This window comes from Medicago sativa, chromosome 8 (assembly GCF_051527215.1).
Source record: "Medicago sativa cultivar Bolivia chromosome 8, Bolivia_mono, whole genome shotgun sequence".
Lineage (NCBI taxonomy): Eukaryota > Viridiplantae > Streptophyta > Magnoliopsida > Fabales > Fabaceae > Medicago > Medicago sativa.
In genome coordinates this window covers 14366928-14387425 of record NC_140756.1, presented here as the reverse complement: position 1 = coordinate 14387425, position 20498 = coordinate 14366928, and the positions used below count along the sequence as shown (strand labels likewise).

Sequence of the window (20498 nt, the reverse complement as noted above, 5' to 3'; positions counted from 1 at the left end):
TCAATTTTTTCAATTGAAATTTATTAGTTAAATATTTGACTTTCATTAATTATTATTATCTATAAGGAAATTAATTTGTTTTCATTCATAATGACTTTTTTTTCCAAATGTTTGAACTAAATTATTTTATTATTCTCTAATTTGGTTATTTTTGACCAGAAATTCAATTATTTTCAAATTATTTTTTCCTTTATATTAATCATTATATTTTCCTTCAAAAAACCATTTATCATTATTTTTGATATTTTCCTCAATTTTTTCATAAATAAAATATTGTTTGGTGTTTTTTTTTCCAATTTTATCCCTTAGTTGAAATAATGTTTTTTTTTGAATAATTTATATTTAAAATAAAATATTAATCCAATTCTTAAGTCAAATCAAACAATAATCCAATAAAAATAAATCAAATCCAAACTAATCATAATTAAAATTGAATTTAAATATAAAAAGAATAATACTAAATGACAAACTTTTGTCCGCCTTCAAGCTAATACTGTTTAAATTAAGGGTTTTAATTGTTGAACAAACTAAATTTTTATGCAAATGTGTAGCTTCTAGATTCATTCTTTTTTTTGGGTGGTGGTCGGGGTTTGAACCCCGGACCTTGCATATATTATACATTGTCCATACAAACTGAGTTAAGCTCACAAGGACTTTTTGGGGGCAATGACATAGCTAATGAGGTCCTAGATTCATTCTTAACATAATTGTTTTATTTCAAAAAATATCTCAACAAAAAAAAACATTCACACACATTCTTTGAACCAAATACACTCATTTATCTTTTCTAAATAATTTATTGTAATTTTATTTTAATGGCATTTAAATATTTTTCAAACTTACATTTAAGATAATTTATTTCCATTGATAATTTTTAGTTTAACTATTTTAATTTTTTTTTATTAAAATAGTTATTCAATGTGAGATGACCATCCCATTCCCATCATTAAAAATATTGAATATAATTAATTTATTCAAAAAGTAAATAAATAAATAACATGAATAGTAAAGCTTGGGGCAAAAGATTTGCACCACTAATTAGATTTTATCACAAACGAGTATTTTGAAATTGTTATTAACTTGATCCAAAATCAACGGACAAAACAATACCTCACGCGCCACAACTTACGTGATATCCAATCTCCACCGTTTAGACACATCGTTTTTAGCCTCCGCTACTAACTTCCGAAACTACCCCTACACACACCAAAACTTTACAACAATACCCTAACATTAAATAATAACAAATCAAAATCCCGAAATTACCCTTCACCGGAAATCACTTAACGGTTGCCGGTAAAATCTCCGACCGGTGAGATTCGATCGATATTTTCCTATATAAACCCAACACCACACCCTCTTTCTCTCATCAAAATCGCATTCGATTTCTCTCTCTAATAATCTCTCTCTCTCTCTAGAAAATTTTCTCTCTCTACAAAACAACTTGTACCTATAGATATAGAGCCAACCCTCTGTTAGAACTGAGAAGAGGTAAATTCTCTTTCTCTCTCTTCTCTCTCTTCTCTCTCTCTCTAGAAGACTGATTTTAATTTTTGATTATTTTTTTCTCGATTTTTGAGGATTGGTCGGTGAAATTGATAAATTTGAGTGATGGAAAATTGGGAAGTGTGGATAAGAGAATTGAATTTGTTAAGATATGAAAATGGTGGTGAATAATAAAGGAAAATAGGGTTGACTAATTAATTAGATTTGTGCATTAGGGTGAATTAATTAGTGGATTGATCTATGTATTAAGATCTAAGGGTATGTGGATTTTTGTGGAATGAATGGGTGTTTGGTGAAGATAGTGTGTGATTTGTTTCATTGTTGGATGATGGAACCCTAGAAATTTGTTGGTTGTTGTGTTTACTGAGGTGTAGTTTTTCTGGAAACTCTGTTATCCAATACCACTGTTATCACCGGGGTGTAGTTTTTTATGGTTTGTTTAGTGTTTTGTTTTTGGAGTTTGAGGGAAATTTAGTGCCTTTTTTGATCTAGATTGATGAGAGCTGAGAACTGTATTGTGATTGTGAATTTGTCATATGTATATGCATACGTATCTTGTTTGTTTTGTCTGAATTAGGTTCTGTTCTTTGTATTGTGATTGTTGTTTGTTGTTGGCGGCTCTTTTTATCTGTGTTAATTAGCTATGAAGCATGTATACTATAAAGATTAGGCGCGTCCTGGTGTTAGACGGGGTGTCTGACCAGTATAAACGTATCAGCGTTTGTGTTGTGTCCCATGGCGGTGTCTGTGTCCGTGCTTCATAGTTAAATAGCATTGGATGGTTGCTTTAAGTTTATCTTTAGATATGCTTAGTGTTAGTAGTGTCATCTAGCTGTTAGGTTTTGGTTTGCTATTTAAGGGGTACACTCTTTATCTATTATATATTGTGTTTTTACTTTTTATGCTTTCATTTGTTTAATTTGGATCATTAATTGTACATGATATGAGGATAGTTTGTGTTTCTAGATCATTAGTTGTACATGATGTGAAGAATAGTTTGTATTTTTAAACATAAAACATGTCATCGTTATCAGTGATTATTGGTATGCAGCGGGTTTTATTCTTTTTGTTCTTGTAATTGTTTGTTTTGGTTCATGCCGTTAGGGTAGGATGCAATTGTTGTCATCGGTTTCGTTAATAGTATATGGTTTTTTTATCTGAACTGTAAATTCATATTTATAAGACCCTTTTTTCCTCTTGTTTGATTTGCAGATTCACAGCCTTTCTTCATCGTGGGCATGACATGTACATTGTCGCTTAAAAATAATACTAGCAACACATCTGTTCAACGTTTTATTCAGAATTTAGTCTGCATCCTTATGCATATTAGATGGGTTCCGGAGGAAGACCGTTATTTGATTTTGACCTCAATGAGCCACCTACAGAAGATAATGATGAGAAGGATAGTGTTTTCTGCTTCCAGCCCCAAAAGACCCAACCATCAACAAATTCCCATTCTTCAGACTTACTTGTAGCTTCTACTGCTGCTCAAGGAATAATGAATAATCACGCATTTTCTCATGCCTCAACCGTCTCGGGATTTCAACCTTTTATTCGTTCTAAATCTGCAAGTGTCCCCGTCGTGGATTCTGATCTTAAGAATGCAGGAGATTCGGGTGCAAAGTCTTCCTCTAAGTTCAGTAAAGATGAGGATGTTAAAGTTAAGGAATCACACATATCTGGCTTGACAAAAGCACAATCTACAGAAAGGGAAGAGGGTGAGTGGTCTGACGATGAGGGTTTTGCTGATGCAAATGGAGGTAATAATCCGCCGCAACAAAGTCATGCTCCAGAAGAACAAACAACATCTGTAACAGTGAATGGAAGTTCTGCAGTGGCTTCTGACAGTAAGTCTAGCAATATCAAGAGTTCTAATTCTAATAGTTTAAATGATGAAAAGAATAGCCGTGCTTCTATAGGTCTAGAATCAGATAGTAGTGAACAAAAAAACAATGGTATCCCAAATTCAGAAAGCAATGTAAAAAGTGAAGCTTCTATTGATGCACAGGAGGAACCTGGTTTAGTTCCCAAGCAAAAAGAGGTGAAGGGTATTGAAGCAAGTCATGCAATTAGGGGTGCAAATATTCCTGGGAAGAGGAAGATTGACCAACAGAAAGAGAAAATGTTGGGAAAGAAACGTACTAGACAGACCATGTTTCTTAACTTGGAAGATGTCAAGCAAGCAGGTCCTATTAAAACCTCAACCCCAAGAAGACAGGCTTTCACATCGCCAGTTATAAGTCGTACTGTGAAGGAAGTTCGTACTATTCCTGCACAAGTTGAGCGTGCTGGAATAGCTAAGGATCCGAATCTTGTTGACTCTTCTTCTGGTGAAGGTGTAAGTCAAACTGAAACACATGAACCTAAATCTGATTGTAATGGTGATAATTCTGTACCATTTGGTAGGTCTAGGAGGATAAACAATGAGGCAGAACCTCCTATAGAGGCCAATTTACCACCCATACCAAGACAGGGGTCATGGAAACAACAGACAGATTTGAGGCAGCAGAAGAATGCATTTGTTTCTAATAGGAAGTCGGGACAGAGTGGTCAAAGCTCTAATGATGTTAGACTGGCAAACAAGAAATATCCTTCTATCAAGAAGCAAGCCCCTGTCAGTTTCCAGTCCCAGGACTCATCGGTTGAACGCCTCATACGGGAGGTAACCAGTGAAAAGTTTTGGCACCACCCAGGTACTGAGTGTTCATATTATATCCATTAGTGCAAAAATACAATTTTATACAATTTTGCTCATGATCTCTTTTGTTTTTTTGTTCCTTGCACTTGAGTCGTTTCTGATTTCTCATCTTGTTGCTCCCTTCCTCCAGTTATCAGACTGTGAGAGTCATAACATTGGAGAGACATGCAAAGGTGATGACAGTTGTTTTTGGAATGGAATTTGATATTGATTTGATAGCTTTCACTGGTTTACATGATTTCCTTATGTAATCCAGTCACCATCATATGCCTCTCTGTGTTATGGTTCTCAAGTTGTCATGTTTCTTGAGAAAGAAAAAAAGATAACAAGTGGAAGGGCAACCTGGTGCTTTACTTCAATTCAGTATGTTAACAATTATTATATGTCCTGTCTCCATGTTCTCTATGCTAATTGCTGAATTTATACAGTAATATATGGGGTTATTTGATTTTCTGAGGTTTTTCTTTTACAAATGTATGTTTTGAATGCAAACTATTTATGTCACACCAAAATCTTTTAAGGCATAGTTTTTACGACAAGGTTGGTTTAAAAGACCAAGTTCATAGTTATTCAAAGAATATAATGCATAGTTACTATAGACACATGCTACTCCTATATTCTTAGTCGGAAAGGGTTTCACGTTCATTCAATTACCTGCTTATTCAATAGAAGATCATTTGATGGATATTCAAATCTCTTGATATTGGTAGTTTGCATAGTGCGATACTATGTAACGATTTGGTTGTAGATGTACACAACTGCATATTGATACTACATGGATTAGTGAACCATAATTTCTTGTCATATATTAAGTTTTGGCTGCTTATAAATAATTCGTCATAGAGATTCGGCAAAGTTTAGTTGGCTGTGAACCATGACTTTTAGCAGGAACGGTAAGTAGGGTAGACTAGATAGAGTATAGTCCAAAAGTTAGAGGGGAGGGAGACCAACAAAACTAAAGGTTAAACTATTAAAGAATGTTATAATTGACACAATTTATCTATAGACACGACACAATCTATGATAGGACATCATGGTACTTGTTTGTTGTTGTAGATAAATAATTTGACATTCTGTCTGTGATAAAATCTTTGGAAGATGTTTCTCAGACATGTGAAGTGATAAGTTAAGATCCCCCTCTTTTTGCACGAGTGGGCAAGGTAGGTTAAACTTTCAGATTTATCCTAAAAGGGTGGGGGTCACTTCAATTGTAGGTATGTAGAAAGCACGTAATATGAACAACTAAACCATTTACAGCAAACAAAAGCAAAAATGTTGTCTGCGAGCTTGAAGAAAATAAGACGGGTGGGAATAATGGTACAATATAGAATATATGATTATACACAGGGAAGAAAAGAGTGCATCTGTTTATGGAATTGTATGATGAAAATAATCCATTTGGAGAACTTTAATATGTATTAATCACTGTTTCAGACAGGTCATCCTTATATTTGTTGGTTCAAGCTTTATGTTGTAGTATATACCAACACGCTGAGCTAAAATGCATTTGCTGCTTTTATTTAGTTAATGATTACTTATTTTGTTACTTGTCCCTCTAAATGTTTGGATGCATCCTTTAATTCTTCGAAAGTTTGATTGTTATTTATTTGTATATTATTATATGTGACTAACTGAAGATCCCGTGGTTCAGGAGAGACCGATTTAAAGTGTGTTCCTGGAAAGTTTGAATCAGTGGAAGAGTATGTTCGAGTATTTGAGCCTTTGCTTTTTGAGGAATGCCGTGCTCAACTTTACAGTACTTGGGAAGAATCAACAGAAACGGTGTCAAGGGATACTCATATTATGGTGCGGGTGAAGGCAAATGAGTCAAGAGAAAGAGGTACTAGTTCTTAACATTAATCTAAACTCCATCTGTATGCTAGAAGCTTCATTCTGCCAACTTCAAGGAGTTTAATTTTCTTTTATTGTGCTTGTATTTTTTGGGTACTCAGCCATACTTTTGAGGACGTGTTTCTTGCTTTCTCCGTGCAAGGTTCAACAAACATGATCCTACAGTTTGGTGATATATCGGTTAATTGTCCCTCTTTGTTTTTGTTAATTGTGGGTTTGTTTTACCTCTCTCTCTCTCTTAGGTTGGTATGATGTGAAATTACTTCCAGCACATGAGTTCAAATGGTCATTTAAGGAGGGCGATGTTGCAATTCTTTCAACCCCTAGGCCTGGATCAGGTTTGTTGTCAATAATCTAGTAGAGCCATTTTTCTTTTCTTAGTTCAACTTTATTGATAATTTATTTGTATTGAGCAGTCAGATCCAAGCAGAACAATTCATCTTTAGGTCACGATAGCGGGGAATCAGAAATCACTGGACGTGTGGTTGGTACAGTTAGGCGACACATACCCATTGATACCCGCGATCCTCCTGGTGCAATACTCCATTACTATGTGGGGGATTCTTATGATCCCAGCAGGCAAGTACTCCTTCAAATTTTCGCATTAAAGATCCCATTCAATTGTTTTGTTAATATATGTACTTTTCTGGGTCCATAGTTATATTCAAATGAGATTGGTCTTTTCTTCAGGGGTGACGATGATCATATCGTACGGAAACTTCAAACTGGAAGCATCTGGTATCTCACAGTCCTTGGTTCTCTTGCTACTACACAGAGAGAATATGTTGCTCTACATGCATTTCGTCGCTTAAACATGCAGGTAAATATATATATATGATGAAAATATTCTTATATCTAACAGTATGTCAATGGTATGCAATTCTGACTAATTTCTCACTTTTCAGATGCAAAGTGCAATTCTGCAGCCTAGTCCTGAACACTTCCCGAAATACGAGCAGCAGACCCCGGCAATGCCTGAATGCTTCACGCCAAACTTTACCGAGTATCTGCGCAGGACTTTTAACGAACCCCAGTTGGCTGCAATCCAATGGGCAGCTATGCATACAGCTGCTGGTACAAGTAGTGTGGCAACAAAGAGGCAAGAACCTTGGCCTTTTACTCTTGTTCAAGGACCTCCAGGAACAGGAAAAACACATACAGTATGGGGAATGTTGAATGTCATTCACCTTGTGCAGTATCAACACTACTACACCTCTTTGCTTAAGCATGTAGCTCCTGAAAGCTACAAGCAAGCTAATGAGCTCAATTCAGATAATGCCCCTACAGGGTCCATCGATGAAGTTCTTCAAAACATGGACCAAAATCTCTTACGAACTTTGCCAAAACTAGTCCCAAAGCCTAGAATGTTGGTCTGTGCTCCTTCTAATGCTGCCACTGATGAGCTTCTTTCCCGTGTCCTTGATCGTGGATTTATTGATGGAGAGATGAAAGTATATCGACCTGATGTAGCACGGGTTGGGGTTGATTCTCAGACACGTGCTGCCCAAGCAGTTTCTGTGGAGCGGAGAACTGAACAACTTTTAGTCAAGACTCGGGAGGAAGTTATGGGATGGATGCAACAGTTGAGGAATCGTGAAGCACAGTATACTCAACAGTTGCACTGTCTTCATAGAGAACTGAATGCTACTGCTGCTGCTGTTCGTTCCCAAGGATCTGTCGGCGTTGACCCCGACCTTCTCATGGCCCGTGATCAGAATCGGGATGTTTTGCTACAGAACCTTGCCTCTGTAGTCGAAGGCAGGGATAAGGTTCTGGTCGAGATGTCCCGCCTTGCTGTTTTGGAAGGTAGGTTTCGACCTGGCAGTGGTTTCAATTTGGAAGAGGCCCGTGCTAGTCTGGAGGCCAGTTTTGCCAATGAAGCTGAAATAGTTTTCACTACTGTTTCTAGCAGTGGCCGCAAGTTGTTTTCTCGTCTTTCCCATGGATTTGATATGGTAGTAATTGACGAGGCAGCCCAAGCCAGTGAGGTGGGAGTTCTTCCTCCCCTTTCTCTTGGGGCAGCACGATGTGTTCTTGTTGGAGATCCTCAGCAGCTTCCTGCTACAGTTATCAGCAAGGCTGCAGGAACCTTGATGTACAGCAGGAGTCTTTTTGAAAGGTTCCAACAAGCAGGATGCCCAACAATGTTGTTGTCTGTTCAATATAGAATGCATCCCCAAATTAGGGATTTCCCTTCTAGGTACTTTTATCAGGGGCGCCTTAGTGACAGTGAAAGTGTGATTAAATTGCCTGACGAAGCATACTATAAAGACCCTTTACTTAGACCTTATATATTCTATGACATCAGACATGGGCGGGAGTCTCACAGAGGTGGATCGGTCTCCTACCAAAACATACACGAAGCACAATTTTGTCTCCGATTGTATGAGCATATTCAGAAAACAGTGAAATCTTTGGGTCTGCCAAAGATTTCTGTTGGCATAATTACTCCTTACAAGCTGCAGTTGAAATGCCTCCAACGTGAGTTTGAGGAAGTCTTAAATTCAGAAGAAGGGAAGGATATATATATCAACACAGTAGATGCTTTCCAAGGTCAAGAGCGTGATGTGATCATAATGTCTTGTGTGCGTGCATCGACTCATGGGGTTGGTTTCGTTGCTGATATACGTCGAATGAATGTTGCCCTTACACGTGCAAGAAGGGCCCTTTGGGTATGAAATGAATCTCCTAATTTCTTCTTACATGTCTTTTTTTTACCAAATGCCCAGAGCCACACTTATTTCTTGATATTAATAATCTAATGTCGCCACGTATTTTTGTACTGAATGCACAAAACCACACTTTTGCTTGATATTAATAGTTTATTATAATTGACAGGTGATGGGAAATGCAAATGCTCTGATACAATCCGAAGATTGGGCTGCATTGATTGCAGATGCAAGATCCCGAAATTGCTACATGGACATGGATTCTATTCCCAAGGACTTTCTGGTGACCAAGGGACCTGCTTACACACCATTGCCCGGTAAGCCACCCTCAAATATGAGGGGAATGAGATCAGGCGGGCCAAGATATAATAGATCAATGGAGATGCATACGGAATCCAGGGTGGGAGCACCATCTGAAGATGATGAGAGGATGAATGGCGCTTCAGCAAGCTCCAGAAATGGGAACCATCGTCCATCAAGGTATTTAACCGAGAACTCCTTGGATGATTCCAGAGATGCTTGGCAGCATGGCAATCAGAAGAGGCAAGGTTCAACTGGAACCATGGCAAAGAGAGACGTATAGCCATTGCTTTATCTGCAGATTCTTCTTGTGCATCGAGACCTTTGGGGGTGGGGGAGTTCATATGAGCTATCTGATTTTGTCATTCTGTGATCTCATCCCCCGGGGCAGCGCTGCTGAAAACTCTTGGCCGGGGGGGCTTTCGAGGGAAGCTGCATGAGCCACAAATACACAAACAAGATGAAGGAGAGCATGTAACATGGGTAAACCAACATATGCTTGTTTTGGTTCTAGCCATTTTGTCGCCATAGCTGCTGGGATGTGTTGGGGGGAAAGACCGCAGACATTTGAACGAAGAAGGCGGCGGGGGAGAGAAAATACTCAATTTTGTATCAAAATGAAAGGAAACAAGTGCATAATTTTAGGGATCTATGATGGCAGTTTGCTGTCAACTGACTTTGTACATACGTGGGATTCACAACAATGCTGTAGCCAATTGTTTCTTTCATAATTTTATGACACAATGGGAAATGTTTCACTTCCAAAGGAGAAGAAAGGAATTAGATTACTTACAATAATCAGAATGTGTTTGTATGGAAATTTTCATTATTTTATTTCATTATTTATTTATTTGTTTATTTCATTTGTTGAGATATTTTGTCTCTGAGATAGGTTACTTCTGAATTCTGATGCAATGCAACCGCATCAACATCAACACTGGCATACAATCTTTCTTATGCCGAGGTTGTGATTTTGGTAATTATTAATCTGGTCATTGCAAGAATCTAATCCTTTATTTGGTGGAAAAAACTGATTCCTTAATTTTGCAACACTTTCATGTCATACGATTAGATTAGATCAACGAGCATTTAGATTGAAGTAAAAATATAGGAATTGGGAGAAGTAATATGGAAAGAATTTACAGGTTAGGTTGATGTGATGTACACCATTTACATCATGTGATCACTATTTGCATTGTAGGACCTTATTATACACTAAAAATGAGAGTCATACTAATACCTACTCACTTGTCATGTTTATTTTTGGAATGGACATGTCATGCTTAATACTCCATAGTGTACACCCGTTTTTGTGTATATTGCAAGTTGCAACGGTAAAGTATCACTCTCATCTATGCTATGAATTATTGTGTAAGGAAACGAAAGCAATCAGTATAATGCAACCTCGTCCTATAGTTCAAATAGATTGAGATTGTTCTATGATTAATTTCAAATAATGCACTGGACAGTATAGTATGTGTATGGAACAACCTTATAACTTGGTAGTAATATTCTATTATTATTTGTTCAATATTATTGTGACATTGCACGTGGCTTAGAGCGTGCGTGCTCTTGCAGACAAAGCTCACAAACCAAGAAATTTGATTGGCGGGTTCAAACTTCAAACTTAATATTTGAAACTTAAATGTATGGTATCATCACCTCACCTCAAATAAAATAGTATAATAATTGTACCATTTTCATCTGAATATGTTATGGATTTGGTTTGGGGTGGTACACTATAAACAACAATTTCTGTAATGATCCACGCATATACGTGTCTATATATATAATTGTTTTTATTGTCTTGATTAACTTTCTAATATTAAAATCTCCATTTTTAAGTATATGACTAAATTCAATCAATATTTAGTGATATATATTGTGTTTGGAAGAGCATGGTTATAGTTTAATTCGGGATTGTCATATGAAAAAAAGTTGTTGTGTTAGAAGTGTTCAACACTAAATATAGATACTTTTCCCATCCAATATTTGAATATTGTTTCATCTTATGGTGAGATTAACCTCTTCTATTAGAAATAATATTTTTCACCAATTGGGATTGTTTAATTATTAGGCTAAATAATCCAATAATCTAGGAAGAAAATGTAATAATGTCAAAGACTTAGAATATAAGTGTTGTAACACGAGAGGTAGATGTCAAGTCTTTAAATTTTTATTAGATATTTAATTTCTGATCGATGCATATGAAAATCATATGTTAAATAAAATCAACTTTTATATAATTTCAATATTTGAAGCATTTTTTATGTGATGTATATAAGGTGAGACAATTTTGTTCAAATCCAAAGCAGGAAAACATTAGTTTTTTTTTTGTTATAATAAAGCAAGAAAACTTTATGACTCAAAAAACACTTGGAAAGTGCTTTAAATTTACTTCTCTCTAGATCAGAAAAACTAATTTTTATAATTGCCTGTTGAAGAATATGTTTCTTTACTAAAAATGGCCAAGTATAATTTGTAAATAAAAGCTTAAGAATTGTCCGTTAAAATATTATAGTACCTTTTTAAATAAAAGCTCACATTTTTTTTTTTGTGGTGGCCGGGTTTGAACCTCAGACCTTGCATATTTTATGTATTGTCTTTGAGCTATGCTCACAAGCAATAATAATATGCATAACACTTCCCTAAAATAAAATAAAATACGCATAACACTAATATAAGAAATTTCTAGGCAATTAAATAAAGATGTAAAGTACAAGCAAAACCTTATCAGCCATGGAAAAATTCAAAGCATGAAGCCACTTCACACCTGCCAAATTTATGGCAGATAATGAGCTAATCTCCTAAGATTTAGAATCACAAATCATCACTTTGCATGTTGACGTTGTAATGTACTTCCATTCTATACTCTCTGTTTTTGAAGTGAGATTCTTCTCTTAACTTTTTCCTTGTGACCAATAATCTTTTCTTAGTACACTGCTTTTTTGGGGTACAAATTCTCTTTCTTTAGTACGAAGGGCATTATTTAGGGTAGGAGAATGAGAAAGACCACATCTTTTTAAAAACAAATATACCAATCTGTCATTTATGTGATTGCGTTTATCTATCTAATAAATGAAGATCTCAATTTTTTTTTTGGAGAAATCGAAAATATCAAAACTTGTTTTTTTTTTTAATGTCCAATGCTTTTGTTGAATGATCTCTAAAATTGTTGCAACATTGAATATATAAAAGAGGTGACACATATACTTAATATCTTACTCCCTCCGTCCTTATGTATGTAAGCATTTTTTGCCTTTAATAAAAGAGTGCTTACATATAGGGACGGAGTGAGTGATGTTTTATGCGAAGATGTGGTGTCTCTCTTAGGCTTCTAGACATTTAGCTAAGAACAATAAAGTTACATATCACAGTAATTTTTTTAGAAACATCACAAATTATTATCCATCAAATAATCACACATGTCTTCATAAACTTAGTTAAGTGGCATATAAAACATCTACTAAATCAATATCCATAATAGATAAATACCACAATTCCAAAAACATCCATGCAAAAGTAGAGAGTATAAATACCACAAAAATCTATTAAATCAATATTCGTAAAAGATAAATACCACAAAATACATCCATGCAAAAAAATATAGTATTTATCACAACTCACAAAGTGCAATGTTGGAATTGGAAACAACAAGTTATGTCTTACATAACAAAATAATTACCAATCCAACAACTCAAAATAGAAGACAAAATAAAGTAGAAAATGGACATCTTTTATAGCTAAGTCTCTTGAGCACATGGTACTGAAGACAATTATCTTCTACTTCGATATATCTCTTACCAAAGTCAACCAAAATTATTTGATAATTTTTTTTAGCATTTTTAATGGGCCAGCTCACAAGCCCGACTGACCGGCCCGACCCAGCCTTTGAAAATATAGGCCCGCTGGGCTGGCCCAAAAAGATAGGGTCACTTTTTTTTCATGCTTTTTTACGGCCCAGCCCGAACTAAAACAGTGGATCGAGGGCCCGGCCCAATGGGGTCGGCCCATTTTTGACAACTCTAAATACGATGAAGATCTTTGAAGGGGGTCTAGGAGTGTTCGTGGATTGAATGGTTGAATTTGACCAAACTCAATATACAAGACAACCAACTGCTTTTGGTTTGAATTAAGTCTCCAACACATATTTTAACACTAAAATAGAATCAAACAAACACAGTTATCATTGAGTTGTGTTATGTTCACTAGTCATGCAAAAGAAAAAAAAATAAAAAATTCCAAAAAAAAACATACTTATGGTACTTGAATATTAAAGAAAGAGAAATGGTATATCTCGCGAGAGAATGCTTCCCGAATTATTTTCATTGGCTAATTAAACCACTGACCCACCATATGTATTCAACTAAAGTTGAAGTTAAAGTGTTTTCTATTTGTCACAGGAACAACACATCAGCCATCGTGTAATTTTGCGAAAATTTATTCGCTTTGTATAGCACTACTGTTAAAAAATCATAAAATTTTAGTAATAAAATTTTAATAAAACACATCATTGCTTAATCCATAATTTAATAAAGTCCAACTACAGTGAAGAGGCCAAGAGGTCTCTCAAATTTGATTTAGGCTTCAATTTTTACGATTAATAAAAACAATAATTATAATAAAAAGTTAAATTTATGGTTAGCTGAAGTTAAGGACTGTGAAGTTAATACCCACCCTCTACATCAAAAACAACCAATACTAACATTTAACCCTTTTTAAAAAAGAATACGATAGAGGTCTAACCTTATAAAATTCATTTCAAGCTACCTATATATTCATTGTTTCCTTAAAAGAAAAATATATATTCATCGTTGTGTCCCATACCTTTGAATAATAGTCATTTTAGTTTTCATATTTTATACTTCATTATGTATTAAGCTTATTAACATGGACATATATTATGAAGAATGAATTGATCAAAAGTAAGAAATTTGAATCCTTAAATAGGGTGGCATAAATTTGTCATTGTTAAAAGACATTGACACTTTATACCTATAATATGGTAATTAGGGCTGACTGTCTGACAGGGGCCTACTACCTAATTTATTTAAAACTTAATTCGACTCAACTCGTTTAATAAAAAGTCAGACTTAAGTTTTTTTTATAAAATTTATTTAATTAAATATGTCAGATTAAGACTTACATAAAAGCCTATTAAACTTTTTTTTATATAATACGTCTTCCATCGTTGATATTGTTGAAGTTTGATTATTTAGTAGCAAATATATAGTTGTGATTATACCTTCGTAAGATTTCGTTATTTAGTAACAGATATATTCGTGTGCTTTAGACTTTCATAAGTTTTGACTTATTTAGTAGTAGGCTTATATTGATGTTGCTAGGCTTTAATACAGAATAGACTTTTAAATAAGCTTCATCAGGCCTTTAAAAAGGTCAAACACGACCTTAAAAATTAGTCTATGACGGGTAACAGATCAGACTCATGGCTATAATTTTTGAAGTAGGTTAGACTTAGGTCTTACAAAGGTCGACCCAGCCTAGTCCATTTCCACCTCTAATGGTAATAGATAAAGGAAAATGCTAACAAGTGCTCTTAAGACACTTGTTAAGAAGACACTTTTTCTATTTAAAATTTATTGATAAAACCCATTGATAAAGTCATGGTTTTAAAACTCGGACCGGTAATCGACTCGGTAAGGATATTGGGTCGCTGAGTCAATGGTCGAACCATTGGGTCGCTGGTAGAACCACATGAAAGAATCAGATTAAATCGGTTGACTCGATTGTGTCACTCGGTCTTTATAATAAAAATCTTGTATTACATTGGATAATTATGTTCTCTAAAAAATTTATTACAATAATAAAAAGTAAAAAAATTAACATAATTTCACAAGTTTATTTTTCAAATTTAATCTAATGACTATGATACAATAACCGATCAAATACAAAAATTAATTTTAAGCACAAAACTGATTTCCATAAGAAAAAAAAATTACACTATTTTTATTTTTGAAAAAAGAAATATGCTATTAATCACAACAATATTTACAAGCAAGTGTATTTTTTTGGTGTTAAAAACAATTGTATATAATTTTAAATATAAATTGCAATATATCATTAAGCTAAAATTATGAAAAATATCATTGAAGCATTAAAAATAAGAAGCAAGACAGTAACACAATTATGAAATATATCATTAAAAACAATTGTGAATTTCAATGTTTTTATAAAAAAGAAATATGAGTCATCGTGAGCTTAACTCAGTTTGCATGGACAATGCATAATATATGCAAGGTCCGGGGTTCAAACTCCGGCCACAAAAAAAGAAGAATTATAGTGATATTTTGCAATTGAATTTAATATAATAAATAAGAAGCAAAACAGTAACACGATTGAATGCATGGTGTGGTGGTTAGGGATGAGAATAGGTTAGGCCGGCCTACAAGGGCCTACGGCGTAGCCTACGACAGGTCAGGTCAGACCAGACTTTTTTCTTAAATAGAGAAGGCCTAAGCTTTTTTATAAGCCTATTTAGTTTAAAAGACCAGGCCACAAGCCATTAAAAAAACCTCTTAAGCCTATTAGGCCGGCCTATTTAAGTAATATTATTTATTATTATATTATATTATATTTTGTACTTTGAATTAAAATATACATTTGTTAACTTTTTCAATAATTTAAGCTTATTCATATACATTAATTTTTCTCATATATAAATTTATTATTATAAACTAGAATTGAAATATGGTACAATATATAGTCAAATTCCGTATAAACTCATGTTGATTATCAAAAAATAATTTAATCTACTTGCTATATTAGTTTGCTAGTCTATTTAAACTTAGATCACATTGCTTATTTAAAGATGTTGATATGATATAGGCTCTTAAACAGATTAGCAGGCCGTAACAGGCTTTCAAAAGGTCAGGCTCAGGCCTAAAAAGTAAGCCTATGACCGACAGCAGGGCAGGCTTAGGCCTTAAAAAAATTTAGCAATCCAGGCTTAGGCCTCGCAAAGTCTAGTTCGGCCTAACCTATTTACATCCCTGGTGGTGGTTAGTGCATTCCACATTTAAACTTGATGTTTCCGGTTCGATTCCCTCTCCAGGCAAAGTGGGATTTTTTTTTAAAAAAATATATCATGCACTTTGCTTTTGTTGACCCGGCCGGTTTTCAGCAATCCTCCGAGTCGCCGGTTTAATCTGGTTCTGGTCGTTTTTTGACCGGTTCATAGCGGTTCAATAACCTAACCGATCCAATAAGTGGACCAAACCGGCTAACCTTCCGGTTCACGATCGGACCGGTTCGACCGATCGGTCCAGTCCGAGTTTTAAAACTATGGATAAAGTGTCGATGTCTTTTAACAATGACAAATCTATGACCACCCTATTTAAGGATTCAAATTTCTTACTATTTTTATCAATTCATTCTTCGTAATTATTTTCATTCTTCGTATTCTTAACATGAACATATTCTAGCCGATTAGTTATAATTTATAAAGTCATGTAAACTTTTTTTTTTTTTTTATAAGATCAAACTTTCAAAAATAATCGGACCAAACCTTAAAAACTGTTGGGGAAACTAACATTCTAGACTTTGACCTTTTTTCTAAGCAATCCAAAAATATTTAGGAAAAAAACGCACGCACTTTCTTATTGGACATTTGTGCCATTTCGTTTTCTACTTGAAATCTCACAACACAGGACAAAGACTACATCATAAAATTACCTGAATTTCTTGCATTTAAAAAGAATAATGATATTTGTACAAATATTTTACGACGATATTCTTTTCTTTTTTTATTGGTCAAAAACAATAAAGAGAAAAAATTGAAGTGAAATAGTAAGAATGTAATGAGTATATGAGAAAGAAAGTTGTACAAAAATGATCACAAAATAATTGTACAAATATCATTTCTAAAAAGAAACTCGCATTTACAACAACGATTTAAGATTTGACCGACTCACGTTATATCTTCACTAAATCATCTTTAAAAAACATCTTTTATAAAGTTAAAAGGATCTTCATTGTTGATTTAATATTGAACGGCCAGAATCACTACGTTTGTGTTTGGTTTTTAATTTTTGAGAAGACAAAATTGATTTTTGAGGTCTAGAATAAATATTGTCATGTTTTATTGTTTTCAACTAAAATTGGGTTTGAGTTTCTTTGGCAAAACACACAAACTAACTTATAAATTATAAGTTTACATAACTAGAAAAACCGTATTTAACAGCTATCATTTCATCTATGGACGAACCTATCCTATGGCTTGGTGCGGCTATATCCACACCAAAAATTTTGCAATTTTTTTTAACATGTGAAGGATGTCTTTAAAAATGAAATGTTGGAGGAAGGTGGTCCCTTATTTTGTTTCAATCAACAATTGTCAGGGTTACAAATGGACTTAAACTAATAAAAATAGCACAATTAAAACTACTAAAACCGTTATTTTGATTGTACCAAAAAAAAAAACCGTTATTTTGAATGAAATAGTACGTAGTCTTTAATTTTATTGGATAATATTTTGTTCACTATTATTTTAAACACACTAAAAACTTAATCCTGGATCCGCCCCTGATTTCATAATAAAATATAACTTATTTCACTAACTTACAACTTATTTAACAAACACTATTAAAAATAACATTTAACTTATAGCTTATCACATTTTCTTCTACCTTTACCCTTATTATTTTAACTTAAAGTCTTTTTTAGTTAAAATTAAAAGTCTTGTAAAAAAAAAACCTAAGGGCCTGTTTGAAACACTTTTTGTTTTTAGTTTTTGAAATATGTTTCAAAGATTAAAAACCAAAACACAATTTATCAGTTTCAGTTTTTTAGTCCCCAACACTTAAAAAACCAAAACTCTTTTCAAAACTTATATTTTAAAAATAGTTTATCAAACAAATTTTTAATTTTTAAGTTTTTAAAAACTAGAAAAGAGTTTTTGAAAAGTATTTCAAACTGGCCCTAAAAGTCTTTTTTACTCTTTGTAATTTAAAATAAAATAGATATGTTTTTAAATACTTTGCATATGTAACCAAAAAAAAAAAACTTTACATCTAAAAAAAAAACATGTATAAAAACTCCATAGTGTTTACCCCATTCTCCAATATATTTTATCATTAGGTTTTATTTTTCATAAGGTATAAAAACTAATATTATCAACAAAAAATATTAAAAATGAAATGAAAGTAAAGTTAAAATGCGAGCAGTGTTACTTTTGTTTGAGGAAGTCTCAGGGTTGAAGGTGAATTTTCATAAGAGTATGCTGACAGGTGTTAATATTTCCGATTCTTGGTTGGCGGAGGCTGCCTCGGTTATGAATTGTCGACGTGGGTCTGTTCCTTTTGTTTACTTGGGGCTCCCTATTGGGGGCGATTCTACTAAGTTGTCCTTTTGGAAATCTGTTGTTGATCGTATTGTTACTCGTCTGTCGTCGTGGAATAACAAGTTCCTTTCCTTTGGTGGTCAGTTGATTCTCCTGAAGGCTGTCCTATCTTCTCTTCCGGTTTACTTTCTTTCCTTTTTCAAAGCCTCTGCAGGTATAATTTCTTCTATTGAATCTATTTTTAATTTTTTTTTCGGGGGGTAGTGAGAATAATAGGAAAGTAGCCTGGATTAATTGGGAGTCTATATGTACTCCAAAGGAGGATGGTGGTTTGGGGGTAAGGAGGATGGGGGCTTTTAATATTTCTTTGTTGGGAAAATGTTGTTGGCGTTATGGTATAGAGTTTTGAAAGCTCGTTAAGGGGAGGTGGAGGGTCGGTTGAAGGAGGGGGGGGGGGGGGGGGGCGGAGGTCAGTGTGGTGGAGGACCTTATGCAGGGTCCGGGAGGGGGTGGGTGAGGGTGTTGGTAGGTAGTTTGAGGACCAATGTTAGACGGGTTGTGGGTGATGGTAGGGAAACTTTATTTTGGCATGATAATTGGGTGGGGGACATTCCTTTAAAATTTAAATTCCCTCGTTTATTTGACTTATCGGTGCATAAGGAGAGAACGGTGGAGGAGATGGCAAGGTTAGGTTGGCATATGGGGGGGAGGGCGTGGGAGTGGAGACGTCGACTATTGACGTGGGAGGAGGAGAGTGTTGGGGAATGTTTTATTATGTTACATCATGTTGTATTGCAGAATTCAGTTCGTGATACCTGGCGGTGGTTACTTGACCCTATTCATGGCTATTCGGTTCGAGGAGTTTATCATTTTATTACTACCTCTGAACCAATTATTGATCGTCATTTGATGGATGATGTTTGGCATAAGATCATCCCATCCAAGGTGTCCGTGTTTGTGTGGCGGCTCCTCCGTGATAGATTGCCTATTAAAGACAATTTGGCAAGGCGGCGGATCATTCAAGCAACTGATACGGCGTGCCCGACAGCATGTGGCATTTTGGAAACATCAAAGCATTTGTTTTTGAATTGTGATACATTCATCACTATTTGATATCTTCTTTTACATTGGTTAGGTATTTCCTCGGTTCTTGGTGGAGAGCTTCGACATCATTTGTTTCAATTTACTCATATGGCTGGTTTGCCTAGATTTACATATCTTTATCTTAGGGTGATTTGGTTCGCTTCTGTTTGGGAGATTTGGAAGGAGCGGAATAACCGTGTCTTCAATAACGTGGTCTCAACTCCTTCTACATTCTTAGAAAAAATTAAGCTGAACTCATTCCTTTGGGTGAAATCTAAACAGGTGGCTTTCAGTTATAGTTACCATGACTGGTGGAAACTCTCAACTCCTTCTACACTCTTAGAAAAAATTAAGCTGAACTCATTCCTTTGGGTGAAATCTAAACAGGTGGCTTTCAGTTATAGTTACCATGACTGGTGGAAACATCCTCTACTGTGTATGGGTGTTCACTAGTTTTGTCTTTGGTTCCTTCATTTTGTTAAAGCTCATATGGTTGTAAATACTTTTGGTTGATTCACCTTTTGCACACCTTGTGCGGGGTGTTTCACTTTTGTGAATATATATATATATATATATATATATATATATATATATATATATATATATATATATATATATCATTTTAGTTTGTTAAAAAAAACATTTAGTGAATAAAAATTAATTTAATAATATTAGATGAAAAATATATTAAATTAATAAATTTAAATTACTCCATAATGAATATCTTAAATATTAATTGATATAAATTTTAGTATCAATTAAGAATATCCTTTTGTGTGATTTTATATTTATTAGCTAATCGAATTAATAAATTTACCAAAACACTTGAATTAACTCATCAACTATCAATTATCAACTTTCATAAAAAAAAACTATCAATTATCAACTATCATCCATCAACTATAGATTATCATCAATTATCCATCCGCTATAAGGTAACATATCAACCAATGAAAGAGGGAGACACTAACTCTAAATTTTTTCATGGAATTACATCTACTCGGCGTCAAATAAATGCTATTATTACTATTTCAGTTAATGGGGGGCGCAAGTGGAAGGAGTTGAGGGCGTCCGAAAGCATTTTCAATCATTT

The 20498-nt window shown here is 34.4% G+C and overlaps 1 protein-coding gene across 2 annotated transcripts; it reads left to right on the top strand.

The window, feature by feature from the left end:
• The first annotated feature begins 1368 nt into the window (after positions 1 to 1368).
• Positions 1369 to 9882, top strand: LOC146897196 (putative helicase MAGATAMA 3). 2 transcript variants are annotated; one of them, XM_085738132.1, is made up of 9 exons: positions 1369 to 1491; positions 2719 to 3353; positions 3515 to 4199; positions 5856 to 6044; positions 6298 to 6393; positions 6472 to 6634; positions 6746 to 6875; positions 6961 to 8727; positions 8894 to 9882. In XM_085738132.1, the coding sequence occupies exons 2-9, from the start codon at positions 3327 to 3329 to the stop codon at positions 9305 to 9307; spliced, it is 3471 nt and encodes a 1156-aa protein (XP_085594258.1). In that variant the 5' UTR covers positions 1369 to 1491; positions 2719 to 3326; the 3' UTR covers positions 9308 to 9882. The 2 variants fall into 2 exon arrangements, with proteins under 2 accessions (XP_085594258.1, XP_085594257.1); XM_085738131.1 differs by having other exon boundaries at positions 2719 to 4199.
• The last annotated feature ends 10616 nt before the right edge of the window (positions 9883 to 20498 follow it).

Excerpts from the sequence above, each read along its gene's own strand:
- LOC146897196 (XM_085738131.1), top strand. The coding sequence starts at position 2,837 with ATGGGTTCCGGAGGAAGACCGTTATTTGATTTTGACCTCAATGAGCCA. Across the intron at positions 4,200-5,855 it reads AAAGTTTTGGCACCACCCAG|GAGAGACCGATTTAAAGTGT; the intron begins GTACTGAGTGTT and ends CCCGTGGTTCAG. Across the intron at positions 6,635-6,745 it reads GATTCTTATGATCCCAGCAG|GGGTGACGATGATCATATCG; the intron begins GCAAGTACTCCT and ends TCTTTTCTTCAG.